The following is a 13,144-nucleotide window of genomic DNA, read 5'->3' on the forward strand; positions in this document are numbered from 1 at the left end:
GTGTGTGTGTGTGTGTGTGTGTGTGTGTGTGTGTGTGCTGACATGAGTCCCATCATGGTGTGTTTGGGCTATGACGGTCCACACACAGGACCACATGAGGGTGAAGGTGTGTGTCGTCTATGCGGGGATATGTTATCTCAGGGGGCCGCAGAGTTTTCAGTCGAGAGGTTTAATAGAATGATTCACACTCGCAAATCCTGATGAGTGAGATAACGGGAAGACCTTTTGAATTCTGATTCAGTGCAGATGAATTATTGTCTAATCACGACACGGTGTTCTCCTGCGTGTGGTTGCTCATTGAAAGGTGACAGACGGCCCTCTAACTACAAGCAGACACATTGATAATGAAATGCATCTTGTATTTAAATGATGATTACTTAACTGTTGACATTTTGTAATTTATTATTTCTTCTGTGATCAATCTAAACCAGAAACGATTGAACACCGGTGTGATCTGCTTTGTCAGTCCACTGCAAGACACTGAAGCCAAATCAAAGCCTTCCCGAATAAGAGACAAAGCAAACCAGATGTAATGATTGATTGGCAAACGTTGAAGTTTAAATCATTTGTCACATTTCATCCGTCTAGGGAAATATTACACAGAAAAATTGCGACAATCTCAAATGTCAGAAAGGCTTAATGGTAAAGGTTCATCAGGCTACGATGGGTCAATCACTCCATTTCCCATGATTCAAATATTACAACAATTCCCTTAAAAAATAAATTAGTATCACCCCGTTTCAAGTCATAGGAGGGATCACTAACAGATCCGCTGCTATGGTTCAATCACAGCCTTTCTACAGTAACGTTGAAACACATTAACAATGGCCCGAGATCGCACAGCTTAAAAACACCATCTGTAGCACGCTTGCGCAATTGTGCAAAGGAGGAAATGAATGACAAGTGTCGTCATGTGACCTAACCGACCCCCTGTGTGTGCAGTGCCAGAGTCCCGAGGCCGCACTAAACCGTCAACTGAAGGGATCCCACTTCAGTTTTTGTCCATGTGATCGTTAGTCATATCAGGTTTCGCCCCATTCACAGCTATACTTCTTCTTATTCACTTCTTTCTGTGTGAACTCTGATTGGCAGTGCAGCAAAACCAGGAGAGAGGCCATTGTGCAGTTTGACAGTGTTCCTTATGGTTCCCCTGCGGAGAAATACTTGAGTGGTCTGTGCTCAGAGCTGGACCCTTCAGATCCCCCGAGTCATCCTAAACATCCCCCCTTATCTGTCTTGTTCATTCGTGTTTCAGCTCAAACTGTCATCAGCTCCTCAGCCTCCCATCTGAGGAGACGTGTGGGTGCATAAACACACATTTGGTATAAACAGGTGAAGGGGGGAAAGATCCCTAAAACTCTAAAATGTCAACCACATTCAATCTGCAGCCCCACTTATCCAGCTGAGCAAGTCACTGTTCCAGAGGTTCCAACACAGCTGGAGACTTCTACTTGTCCTGCCCTCCGTTGGAATTGTTGTATTTTTCCAGGAACTCTGCGTGTTTCTGTCGCAAGATCTCTCTCTGCTTCTTGAACCCGTTGAATCTGAAAGAAACAGGAAATGCATTCAGAATTGTGTTGCACAATCACAAATATGCCATGTCATTAGATAACATATACAAATTCACTCAACAAGGAAGAAAATACTCTTAGAAGTTGCAGCTGTCACTCACTTGGCCCTCTCTTTGGATTCATTATAGATTTCAGTGATGACTCTATCTTTCTCATCCATGAAGTTGTTATGAACTCCTTCAAGTTGCCTGAAAGAAAGATCGAGAGAGAGAGAGAGAGAGAGAGAAGAGCGATCCTTAACACGCACCATCCACGTCTGCATGACCTCAAACTGGGTGTTCCGCAAACAGTACAACAAGTGTATACACAGGGCTCTCTAATGGGTTTATACAGCTGTTGCAACACAGGCTTCACACCATAAAGGAGTGGATCTCGTCAAACAGAAGTGGCACCGACCCTGTGTGTGTGAAAACAGACACGTGGCAGTGAGCCATGAGGTCGTGCCAAGACACATGGCAGGGGAGACCCGACACAATAACAGTCCGGTTCATCAGGATGTGAACGTGCGGCAAAGGCAAAATCACAACAGCAGCAATGGAAACACTGACAGGAAAACATGACTATGGATTTGAGACGATCATAAACCAAGATTGAGGCATTGATCATATGTAATAATATGTAATTATACCAAATATACACCTACATGTTTGCCTTTTACATGATTACAAGAATCCCATCATAGAACTTGATTGCTAAACACGGACTTGTGTGTGACGCCGTGTCGTGTGGGGTTTTTACCTGAAGAAAATGAAGTGAGCTCCCACACTAACCAACATAGTGATCACACAGTAGCCCAGCAGGCGGAAGTTTGCCCTCCGCCTCTTCTGCCACTCCTCTGCCGTCATCTCCTGAGCATTGGCGTGACGAAACTGCTCCCAGTAACGCATATGGTCTTGTCTTTCCGCACTGATGGTGAAGTAATAAAAAAGGGTTACAGGGCTGATATTGACAAAACCAAAGGTGGCAAAGCATTTAAGAGTGTGGCGAAAGGTTAAGTTATATGAGACAATATATCCGGCGTGTATTGAGACAGTTTGTTTGACGTCACCTCTCTCTGTAGCTGGTGTAGCTGGAGGTGGGTCTGAAGCCTGGGCTGCTGCTGCTGCTGTACGGATGTCTGATTTTGAGGTCATACTCCTTCCTGCTCATCTCCTTGCTCAGCACCCGGTAAGCCTCGTTCAGCTCCACAAACTGGCCGTGCAGTGCTGGATTAGATGGGTCGCTGTCTGGGTGCAGCTGCAACATCATGAGAGCAGAAGGTGAGATACAGCACTGAATCTACATCCCAATAACAAACATAGTGTTTACGTGCATAAACAGAAAAGCACATTCTGGCTCAGCATGGGTATTATCCGTATACACAAAGACACTTTGCATCAGAAGAGTGACTTCATTTTCACTTAAATTAGATAAAAAAAAACACACAGCTATTTTTTTTAATCACCATTATCCTTATTTATGTGCTGCTAATACCAAAGGCCCACAATGAAACGGTTATTGGCTGTGAAAGACTGCCCTCGTGTGGCCAGAGAGAGAAACGAGTGATAACGTCCCCACAGTATATATATAAATAAATATATAGATAAATGTACAGCTTGTTGATGAGTGAAGAGTTCCTCACCTTTTTTGATTTGTCAAAAAATGCATTTTTTATTTCATCCAAGGTGGCGTCAGATTTGACTCCCAGGAGTTTGTAGTGGTTCAAAGCCATTCTGCAGTAAAAACAACAAAGAGCTCAGGACAAAACACTTTTTTGCTGACCAGTAACAAAACAACAATTGTGAGTTGTATTTGGGCCATACAGCCTACCTGTGTGTGGAGCGCTGGGAGAGAAGGCGCAATCCACTCTTGCAGCAGAGTAAACAGCTCTGGCACAGATGCAGCTGAGCCTCCTGCAGCATGGCGGAACTTTAGAGAGGTCTTGGTGAAGAGAGTGAACTTGGAGGAGAAGAGACAATAGAGGTCATTTGCAATTAAAATATTAAACGCTCATAAGACACAACACAGTCAGTTCACAGTTACAACATTTGGTCAACTTTAGTGGCAGACTTTCAACAAACATTTGCTGCCAATATGAAGAATATATGTGAATAAATGTATGTAAATGTTCTTATTTATCATGGTGTTTATATTATTTATTAACTTAATAATCAGCAGCCTTAAGACATGAGTCCTTATTATTTATGTGGTCTGTCTAGCTTGAATGTTTTGATAGCTGTTGAAGCTTACAGTTTCTTTCAAGGACTTCATTCTTTCTTCTTTTTATTTTACATCCAAGCATGTGTGTGTATTCCCCTTTCAGTCTATTTCCACAGAGAATGTTAGTAGCTGGCCCTCATCTGAATACGCGTGACGTCACCTCACTGTGGAGTGTGGACCACAACACAGGAGGCAAGTGAGTGAAGCAGACACGAAGCAAGACTACCAGCTGATTCTGCAGCTTCTCACACTGTCTGCTGAAACAGAAGTGCAGTAAAACAACGCAGCTTTGTCCGTTTATGGTTTTTGTATACTTTTGTTTTAGCCACTCGTCGGTACAGGTTTTCGCGTAAAAACTATATAAAGCGTGCGTCTAACAACAAAAAGGACCGATTGTGTACTATGTTTGCACACTAAATAAAGTATGCAACGGCGAGGCTTGTTAAGTTATCAGCACAAAGATCTGATGCGTTTCAAGTGAGGACACTTTGTTCTGCTGGCTGAGCTCTGCAGCTAATGGTCGATGTTGTTAGCTAGCTAGTTTAACGAGAGATGAACCATGAAAGGTGGAGAGGAACCATGATATAAAATCGAAAACATAGTAAACCCAAACACTGAAGTAAATAAAATAAAAAGTAGCTTACCTGCAGTTAATAGGTGGCCGCTGCTCTGGACGCTGCAGTTGCATAAGTGTGGCCGAAATGCTTTGTTGAGGTTATGGAACTACAACCGGAAACGATGCTCGTCGTCAAAATAAAAGTGTAGGTTTTAATCTACACTACAGATAGTTTCGTGGAGGATATTGGAGTCTAGATTGTACAGAGAATAGGATGAATCGTTAGATTTCATTCGTTATCATAAATTGTTGTTAATGTTGTTGTTGGCCATGTGAATGAGAGTACATTTAACAGTTATTGAGCGCTTAGGGGAGCTAAACCTAGCCTAAAGGCATGGCCTTTCAGTATACAAATTCCTTATCGTGGAGAATGTCCATAAACAAAGTCGACATTTGGTTTTGCTTTCGTGTTAAAAGGTTATTTATATTTTTCTACAGTCTGTTTTGTCAAGTCCTTTGGTTACCAGGAAAGTGCCGTTACTTCTCACCGCAGCTATTGTGGTTGACTTTAATTCTGAAAACCGAAAGTGCGGAAGACTCGGCAGCCCTAACCTCGGCGTCACCTTAGTATTTACTTTAGCCATGGCGCAAAGCTAACTAAAAAGACAACATTTTGAGAAAACTTCACGCTTTGTGAGAACTTAACGGCTGGTGCTTACTTGAAACAACAGGCAAGGAAGGTGAAAGTTTGTTCCACTACAGACCGCCTGCACTGGAATCTACACACGTACACGTAGATGTTCTGACTCACTAGAAACAGCCCCACCTAGAGGCCACTGGGCTCTCCTGCACCCATTGAAAAGGAAAAGCGCTTCCTCACTTTGCTCCAACTGAAGTCTCCAGTCGCCAGTGGAGGTAAGATAGAAGGTCCTGCTGGATTTAAGACTTTGGTTTAACAGGTTGTGGTAGATCTTTATGATTGCCGACTGAGATGAGACTAGGATTTGTCCTCAGCTGTCCGTCGGGTGAATATCTAATAACAGAACAGTCTTTAGGTGTGTTATGTATGTAGGCTTGCCCAAACTTATACTGGAGTAACGCTGTTGTATTTATTAACATTTGATAGCCGCGTCCGAAGAGCTCAGCCAGACTGGACCAGAAACCCTAACCCTGCATGAGCAAAAACCAGTGATGCCTCTCTGGATACACTCAGTTTACCTTTTTAACAGCAGACATTTTGAACTTAATAGTATCGCCAATTGTTGCATTCCTTTAAGGTGTGATAGTTCCAGGGCGTTGTTTGTTTTCGCATCAGATTTGATTAACAAAAAGAGTGGACAATCCAACGCCGGCTGCCAGAAGTTGGAGGAACCCTTCCGGAAGTAAACACAACTTTTTTGTGGAAAGACGCTGTGATGTTTATGTTGGTTCGCATTTTATGATATGGATACAAACCTGTTGTTCTTGCTTTCACAAGTTACGATGTCATTCACGATAGTGTATTAATATTTGGTATGTTGGCTAATTCGACTAACGACAGGTGTGACCGCATTTCTCTTGTATGACTTGACAGTATTTCTGTCATCGTGTACTTATCAGAAGCTGTTAGGTAATAGTCATTAAGCAACTGTGATCTTTGTCGCTGTTAAGAAGTTCAGTTCCTGTCCTACAGTTAATCTACAACACTTCGGTTTTGTACATCACATTTCATTTATCAAAAAGTAAATATTGGTAGCTTTATGGAAGGTTTGTTTTGAAGTTTACAGGTTATTTTTCAAATGGGAGGATAAGAGGAGTATCACTTTACCGAGTTGTTATGCTGTCACTGGAGAGATAAGTGAAGACGGTGAGCGATGATGGACCCTGAGGTGTCTGTGCTGCTCCACTGTGCACCCTGGGGTGGGCTGCTTCAGTCCCAAGTTCAAGTAGAACTCTCCGAAAGGTACAACTATACAGTATTACTACTCTCGAAAAAAACTTGCTACATAAAGTTTCTTTGGGAATCACTTTGTCTCTCCTTTCCTTCCCTCAGATATGACAGGCAGACAGATGCGTCGCTACAGAGCCACATAGAGAAGGTGTGGACTGAGCGTGTGTCAAAGAACCCTTGGCTTTTTAATGGGGCCAAGTTCAGACTCCACTCTTTCAGCTTAGTCTACCCAGAGTGCCACCCATCATCCTCCGTTTCTACCAAACACCCACCCTGCAATGTGTCACCCAACATTGCCTGTGCAGGGCTCATGGAGGGTGAATTACACGGTGGAGATAGAGGACAGGAGGGCTCACCTGACACCGATCCAGCCATAGTTCCTGTGCTACACGCTGTTGAAAACAGTTTGTGCCACAATGGTATCACCCAAGAGACCGCCAAAACATTTGTCCAAACTTCCTCCACTTGTGATTGCCGTCCATCTGAGGGCATAACGTCTGATCCTTCATGCACAGACGTAAACACAGATGATGGAGACACCAGGCCAGTCCTCACTCTGCGACTAGGCCTTACATGTTACAAGGACTTCCTTGGAACAAACTGGTCCGGTCAAGCAGTGGACCTCCGTAAGCGCGGAGAGGCAGAATTTAATGATCCTCTGGCATTGCTGGCCCAGCCTCTGGGGGTGGGTGGGGTCCTGTGCACCGATGACGGACAGGTGGTGTTGATCAGGAGGAGCAAGAGGGTGGCAGAGGCGCCAGAGAGCCTGGACATTCCCGGGGGACACCCAGAGCCTAAGGTGAGGTGGACAAAGCTGCCAGATGGGAAGGGGGGTCACACATGATCTGATGTTGCCGTTACGTAGTCTCGATCCTATGGAAACCTATTCATACCATGGCTGCTCTCTCTAGTTGGTATGTGAAGGTCTGGCTGTGAGCGAGGAGCAGATCAGCATAGCTTTACTCCAGCAGAGGCCAGAGGCTGTGGTCTCAGAGCTCTTCTCCTCCGTGTGCAGTGAGATCAGAGACGAGGTGGGTGTCCTGCTCTGTGCCTCCAACATCCATGATCGCCTTTTTAATTCATGTCAAGTTGACATTCACTTTAAATTCCAGTTCTTATCAGATACATAAAGCAGATACGGTATGAAGGAAGTATATATGACTTTGTCCTCCTCTTTCTTCTGTGTGTCCAGGTGAATGTTCCTCTGAGCTTCCTTGGAGAACCTGTTTTGATGGGGGTCGCTCTCAATCACACCAGCGCTGGCAGGCCAAGCGCTGAGTTCTACATCAGGTAGGCCCAGCATGTTAATATTCTTCCCTACAGTGCTGTTACTCTGTAAAGCACTCAACACGGAGTCAAGGAAATGTAATGTCTTTGAAGGTTACTAGCAATAGAAATGCAAAATATAGGCCAATTACATAAAACATGTATGAATGTTGTTAAGAGATTAAATGAAGCAAACAAGTTCACATGTTTCCAGCTGTTCGTTATCTTCTGATGAAGTTAAAACGCTGTACTGGATGGGAGGAGCCGAGGCCCAAGAGTCTACAGATATCATCTTCCTCAGCAGAGCAGTAAGCAACACTCAACAAATACAAATAGAAGAAATACTGAGCACAGCATTAACACAGTGACACAGTTTCCCTTAGAGCCGTTGTATGAGATCTAAAGTACTGTACAAAGTTACACAAGTAGACTAATGGTGTCCTATGTGACATAATGACATGTCTGCCCTGTGGTGTCTGAAGGAGATTTTGCAGCTGGACACACACAGCCCTCTGTGGACGGAGCTGTGTCCCTCAGCTAAAGGAGCGGTGCTGCTGTTTCAGATGGTGATGGCTGATAGAGGACAAGATGACACCACACCAGCCGACACACACAACATCACCTCTGCAAACTGATCCGGGTTTGACAAAGAGAGACTGTTATATCAACTTTATTCCTTTCACTGTACAGTTGTAACAATCTGGTTAAAATATAATTTGCATTATTTGTGAAATTGTATTTAAAGTGACCTTGTTTCTGCCATTAAAACGATTAAATACACACTGATAAGTCAAAGCAGGTAGTGCATCATGTCTCTGTGTGTGATTTGGCCATTATCAAAATAAATGACATCACCAGTATTGTTGTCTTGGTATTAAACACAGGGTCTTCTGCTTCGTTGTGCTCCTTTGTCCTTCAGCAGTAAACCTGATAGCTGCCGTAAGCAAAGTCTCCGCTGGTGTAGTAACACCCCTGGTCTTGATAAACTGCATTCCACTACAATTTAATCAACACACAGGAACATTCAGATCTTAACGGCTGTGACACATCAGGTCAGAGGAACATCGGGAGCCAAGTGTTGAGGTGTTTGTTGATGTTGTATTACATGATACTCACAGATCTTGGCTGCTGACTCCATGACTGCAGGTGGACTCCTGTCTCATTCCACTCTACAACAGAAATGTATGGCAATCATATATAACAAAACATTACTGAAGCATTTATCATTTATCCAACTTACGGTTTGGCCTGTTCCATTGGCTCTTTAGAGAGGGGGGGAAGCCATGAGGGAGGCGTCTTCGCTTCTTAAGCCATGGTTTCTTCTTCTCTTGTTTGGGAATGGGCGGTAGCAGCCTGCGGGCCTCCTCCCTGTACTCCTGCAGGAGGGACTGTGCCTGCGCCTCGGGGAGCTCAGCATACTGCAGCTCTTCCATCAGTTCGCTCTGCTGCTCTGGAAGGCTGCAGCTCACTGGAGGGAGAAGGCAGAAGAAGCATCGGAAATAAGTGAATAATCCGTTTCTGTGCTCCTGATAAGTTTAACACCACTACGACTCAAGCTGGACATCATTCCACCCCTCAGATGGTAATCTATCGTATCTGCTCTGGTCAAACCTTGGAGTTTGAGCAGTGCGGTCTCAGGTATCTGCTCATGGTTCTGTGTTCGGTGCTGGACCAGTCGTCTCTTCCACTCTTCAGCTGAAGGGAAAACCACCACCACTCGTCGCCTGAATCCTCTGAACAGCTGCAGCTTGTGACGGCGCGCAGAGAAGAGGATGTTAGCCTGGAATCAGAGAGAAGGCACAAGAGTGTGAGAAGAGAACTTGGCAGATGCAGTTTGTTGACGTGGAAAAAAGCATCATCTAATATGATATAAAAAGAAAATGTTTAGATAATCTGTGGATCAGTGGAAGCAAACCAAACAGATATGAATAAGATTTTAAAACACAGACATTAATAAGGATCTATTGTTTGGTTGTTTCCAGTGTGTTGTGACTTGTTACCTGGTCAATGATGTAGTTGGCTGGAGTGTGAGAGGCCAACTTGATCAAATCAGTTAGACACTGAGAGGCCTGACGCAGCCTGCTCTCCCTCTGACCTCCATCCTACACACACACATTCACACACACACACACACACACACACACACACACACACACACACACACACACGCGCGGTCATAAATCTCAACAGGTAACACGCAGGTATCCTTGAGTGAAATGACAGAGTGGGCATTTTTACTAACAAGCATACAGGCAAGCAGCTCCTCAGTGCCCAAGATTCGGAAACGCCTGACTGGATGCTGATCCCTGTGAACCCTGGCCCAGTGGCTCTTTCCAGAACCTGGAAGTCCCACCATCAACACCACCTAACATGAAAAAATGTACAAGTACGCAGGCACACATGAACTTAGAAACAACATCCAATCAACATCCATCATACCGTCTACATTCAGCCCTCATAATAAACACTGTGCACTCACGTCACACTGTGCTTTGGAGGAAGGAGCTAGTTGACCCCGCAGCCTGTCACTGGCAGGGAGCGCTGCCAGAGGGGTGAAACCATCAGGGCCGGGGTACCAGGGAGGAGCGGTGGGGTCCAGGTGGAATCTAACTGAGCAGCTCTTACAGAGAGCATGAGGGAACAGAGCATGACCCTGCAGCACAGAGGCGTCCAGGTAAAAGGCCACACCCAGGAAACGGCCGTTCTTCTGGAAGGAAAGCTCAGCGGCACCGTCTGGGGAGAAAGACTGTGTGTGTATGCCAAACACACAGGAAATACAAAATCAAAACCCAGCAAATGATTGGTTATGACTGTAATTTAAATGTAGACAGCAGAGAGGCGTCACTCACAGCGTAACAGCCAATGATGTCGCCCTCTGAAAAGAGTTCTCCAAACTCCTCCTCCGTTCCACCAGACACTTTTTTACCACGACCATCATAGGCATAAGACAATTCATCTTCACCTGTGAGGAGGCAGAAAGAAAATGATGATAATGTTCAAATGATGTTCTGCCAACTAGGAAATCATGAAATAAAGCCAATCCTCACCCAGCAGCAGAGAGCTGTGAGCCAGCGACCAGCCGACTCTCAAGCCGTAAAGCTGATCCACTCGCCCTCCTTCCTCTTCTTCTCCCGACAGTGAAGGCAACAATTTCCTCTCCAGTCTCACCTCAAAGCCCACCTTGCCCCGCAGCGCCCCGTGGGTGAGCCTACAGCCCGACCACATCAGGGGGAACCGACTCCAAAACCTGGGCTGGCCGGTGGCACCATCAGGACCCGCCTCAAAATGGAGGTCACTACCGTCTGCAGAAACAACAAACACGTGTATGGACTCACAACGCCTTTACTGCTCTTCTGTACTTGTAGTTTTATTCAAACCAAGCACTGAATTGACTGAGGTTACATATAATTCTGTAATCATGATTTGGGAGGGTGTCTGGTCCCAGAGTTTATCACACTCACATGGATCTAGTCTGACTTGCTCTCCATGGTCTTCCTCTGTGTCCATCATCTCCAATGGAGGTTGTAATGATTTGGCCCTGGATGGGAAGAAAGAAGAAAGAAGGATGAATGCTGGTTCACAACAAACATCTGAGGCTATGTCAAGCATCTAAGACTATTATTATCATGTTAATCTGTGATTTAAACGTATCTGCACTGAATCTCAAGCGTTATGAATGACTGAAATCAGATATATCAGAGGTAAACACACTTCTAGGACAGATTTTTTGATGCTCGGGTTACGGTTTTGACCTTTTGTAACGGATCTCCTCTTTGAACTCGTAGAACGCTCTCCCTCTGCCCGTCTCCTCCTCTGTGTGGCCACCCGGCTCGCCCACCTCAGCCGGGCTCTCTGTCTGTGTGGCACAGTCCGTGTAGTCCCCGGTAGATGCCGGTTTATCTGGGACACAGTCTGCGCACTCCCCGGGTGGACAACCAACATAACCGGCGCACAAGGTAGGGAGGAGACCCGCAGAAATGACGCCCGTCAGCGGCTCTGCGGGCGCTGCCGGGCTCGGTGCGCTGTCACCTTGTTGTTGTTGTTGTTGTTGTTGTCTCTCCTCTCCTCCGCCATGTTGTCCACTCTGCCCCGTTTGTGTCTCTGGTCCTTCTCCCAGTGCGGACCACAGTCTGTCCACCAGCTCAGCCTTTAGTCCTTTGCTGTCCAAACCGAGCTCTTTCAGTCTGACACGTAGCTCGGCCACTTTGAACTTTTTGATTTTCGACAATTTCATTTTATTCCGTTGTTTTGAGTTCTAACTATTCACCAACAGCTAAAGCGCGTCAAACATTCAAAGATTCCGAGGCTGGGGACAAAACAACGATTCAATATGGTGTCGTGGATTATGATAGGCTGGTTCATCCTTCTTCACTAGTTTACTTTCGGGTTTTCTACACTGCTGTGCTCTTTACTGCCACCATGCGGGCAGAATCATCACTTCAGCTTGAATGGTAATTAAACTAGACTGAGATCCCGTTTAACAAGCAAACACTTCAATATATGGACCCCTATTCACGACTTATTGTGGTTTTAATTAAACACAACATTTTATTGAATACAGAAAACATAAATTAGAAGTAAAATGAGCCAAAACTTACCTATACATAGGTTGGTTTTAAGTAAGTCTCTCTCATCCGAGGGGCTTCTTCAGGAGAATCTTCAGCAAACACCAGGTCCATAGAGAAAACAGGTCCATCCAAAAGACCCCACACCCAAACACAAGAAAAACAATATGCAATCCAGCACAGTGATGTAATCTGTTTATCGGGGAAAACAAACAAGCACTAAACAAGCACTAAACAAACACGTGACTCAACACAGGAGGCCGAAGACTACAAGGAGGGACACTAATGACGACAACAACGTACACATCCTGGATTGAGAAGACAGACAGTTTGAGAGAGGAGAAGAAGAGGGAATGAAAGGAAAGATAAGAGGTGACGGGTTGTTTAAACAGAGGTGACTCACGTTCAATGTTGTTCTTTCATCCCTCCCCAAGGGACAACGAATGTCGTCCACACCTGGCCACACGGAACTCCAACGGTGATAGCAGCATTATAGCAGGCGGCAGGTCTAATCAGTCAATGACCCTGTTGAAGTCTCCACAGAGGTTAAATCATGGGAATCCCTAGGAATCCCCTCTGATAAGACGCAAAACATCTTCAAGCTTTTACACCAAGTCAAGTTGCCTGAGAATGAATCTTCCTCTGATATACACACAACAAAATGCTATACAGAAAAGGCGCTGACTTTGTATTTTGAGAGAAGTATTGGTATAAATGTATTAAAGGAACTTCTGCTAACATCTGGTATTAACAGCAGAAAACGTTTCACTTCCAGCAGATGGCGCTCCAAGCGCTAAGTGCAAAACGAACATGAACGAGTTCAGTTTGTCAATTTCACAAATTCACTATTCCTTTGTATTGAAAGTGTTTATTTATATGACAAAGACACATTAAATTAAACAACTAATATGGAATAATATGCAATCATATCATATCTTATCATATTGTATCATATCTTATCATATAACAGATAACAGAATGAACAACATGAATACATTTATTAGACTACATAATGAAAACCAAGGCCCGCTAAAGCCATCCTACTTCTGGAAATTAG

The 13,144-nt window shown here is 44.7% G+C and overlaps 3 protein-coding genes and 1 long non-coding RNA gene across 8 annotated transcripts; 2 read left to right on the forward strand and 2 right to left on the reverse strand.

Moving 5' to 3' along the window:
* Positions 1-507: 507 nt before the first annotated feature.
* On the reverse strand, positions 508-5,133 carry dnajc4 (DnaJ (Hsp40) homolog, subfamily C, member 4). Its single transcript, XM_076159485.1, has 8 exons — positions 5,046-5,133; positions 4,414-4,579; positions 3,381-3,510; positions 3,193-3,283; positions 2,620-2,807; positions 2,310-2,477; positions 1,673-1,759; positions 508-1,544 (listed from the first exon to the last, which is right to left on the reverse strand). The coding sequence occupies exons 3-8, from the start codon at positions 3,470-3,472 to the stop codon at positions 1,448-1,450; spliced, it is 723 nt and encodes a 240-aa protein (XP_076015600.1). The 5' UTR covers positions 3,473-3,510; positions 4,414-4,579; positions 5,046-5,133; the 3' UTR covers positions 508-1,447.
* On the forward strand, positions 2,740-4,405 carry LOC143007974 (uncharacterized). The gene is made up of 2 exons (XR_012964537.1): positions 2,740-2,830; positions 3,874-4,405. It is a non-coding gene; the product is annotated as an uncharacterized LOC143007974 (long non-coding RNA).
* Positions 5,114-8,332, forward strand: nudt22 (nudix (nucleoside diphosphate linked moiety X)-type motif 22). Of its 4 annotated transcripts, none has more exons than XM_076159466.1 (7): positions 5,114-5,241; positions 6,086-6,268; positions 6,359-7,055; positions 7,168-7,287; positions 7,449-7,546; positions 7,737-7,830; positions 8,005-8,332. In XM_076159466.1, the coding sequence occupies exons 2-7, from the start codon at positions 6,180-6,182 to the stop codon at positions 8,155-8,157; spliced, it is 1,251 nt and encodes a 416-aa protein (XP_076015581.1). In that variant the 5' UTR covers positions 5,114-5,241; positions 6,086-6,179; the 3' UTR covers positions 8,158-8,332. The 4 variants fall into 4 exon arrangements, with proteins under 4 accessions (XP_076015581.1, XP_076015584.1, XP_076015582.1 ...); XM_076159469.1 differs by lacking the exon at positions 5,114-5,241 and adding an exon at positions 5,274-5,351; XM_076159467.1 differs by lacking the exon at positions 5,114-5,241 and adding an exon at positions 5,304-5,381.
* A 49-nt stretch (positions 8,333-8,381) lies between these two features.
* On the reverse strand, positions 8,382-12,610 carry LOC143007940 (heterogeneous nuclear ribonucleoprotein U-like protein 2). Of its 2 annotated transcripts, XM_076159450.1 has the most exons (12): positions 12,491-12,610; positions 11,275-12,395; positions 10,984-11,060; positions 10,570-10,824; positions 10,372-10,484; positions 10,002-10,268; positions 9,765-9,887; positions 9,523-9,624; positions 9,134-9,302; positions 8,763-8,990; positions 8,639-8,691; positions 8,382-8,518 (listed from the first exon to the last, which is right to left on the reverse strand). In XM_076159450.1, exons 2-12 carry the CDS (start codon positions 11,754-11,756, stop codon positions 8,438-8,440), a joined length of 1,950 nt encoding a protein of 649 aa, XP_076015565.1. In that variant the 5' UTR covers positions 11,757-12,395; positions 12,491-12,610; the 3' UTR covers positions 8,382-8,437. The 2 variants fall into 2 exon arrangements, with proteins under 2 accessions (XP_076015565.1, XP_076015564.1); XM_076159449.1 differs by having other exon boundaries at positions 11,275-12,610.
* Positions 12,611-13,144: the final 534 nt, after the last annotated feature.

This window comes from Genypterus blacodes, unplaced genomic scaffold (genome assembly GCF_046128005.1).
Source record: "Genypterus blacodes isolate CSIRO-AG114 ecotype Tasmania unplaced genomic scaffold, CSIRO-AGI_Gbla_v1 ptg000098l_1, whole genome shotgun sequence".
Classification (NCBI taxonomy): domain Eukaryota; kingdom Metazoa; phylum Chordata; class Actinopteri; order Ophidiiformes; family Ophidiidae; genus Genypterus; species Genypterus blacodes.

Bases quoted from the DNA above. Each gene is read 5' to 3' on its own strand.
- dnajc4 (XM_076159485.1), bottom strand. From the start codon at position 3,472: ATGCTGCAGGAGGCTCAGCTGCATCTGTGCCAGAGCTGTTTACTCTGC. The intron at 3,284-3,380 runs GTAGGCTGTATG...TTTTTACTGCAG, and splicing joins TCCCAGCGCTCCACACACAG to AATGGCTTTGAACCACTACA. The intron at 2,808-3,192 runs GTGAGGAACTCT...ATGATGTTGCAG, and splicing joins TTTTTGACAAATCAAAAAAG to CTGCACCCAGACAGCGACCC.
- nudt22 (XM_076159466.1), top strand. From the start codon at position 6,180: ATGATGGACCCTGAGGTGTCTGTGCTGCTCCACTGTGCACCCTGGGGT. The intron at 7,056-7,167 runs GTGAGGTGGACA...TGCTCTCTCTAG, and splicing joins GGGGACACCCAGAGCCTAAG to TTGGTATGTGAAGGTCTGGC. The intron at 7,288-7,448 runs GTGGGTGTCCTG...CTGTGTGTCCAG, and splicing joins GCAGTGAGATCAGAGACGAG to GTGAATGTTCCTCTGAGCTT.
- LOC143007940 (XM_076159450.1), bottom strand. From the start codon at position 11,756: ATGAAATTGTCGAAAATCAAAAAGTTCAAAGTGGCCGAGCTACGTGTC. The intron at 10,825-10,983 runs GTGAGTGTGATA...TTGTTTCTGCAG, and splicing joins GCAAGTCAGACTAGATCCAT to ACGGTAGTGACCTCCATTTT. The intron at 8,519-8,638 runs GTGAGTATCATG...ATTAAATTGTAG, and splicing joins GGAGTCAGCAGCCAAGATCT to TGGAATGCAGTTTATCAAGA.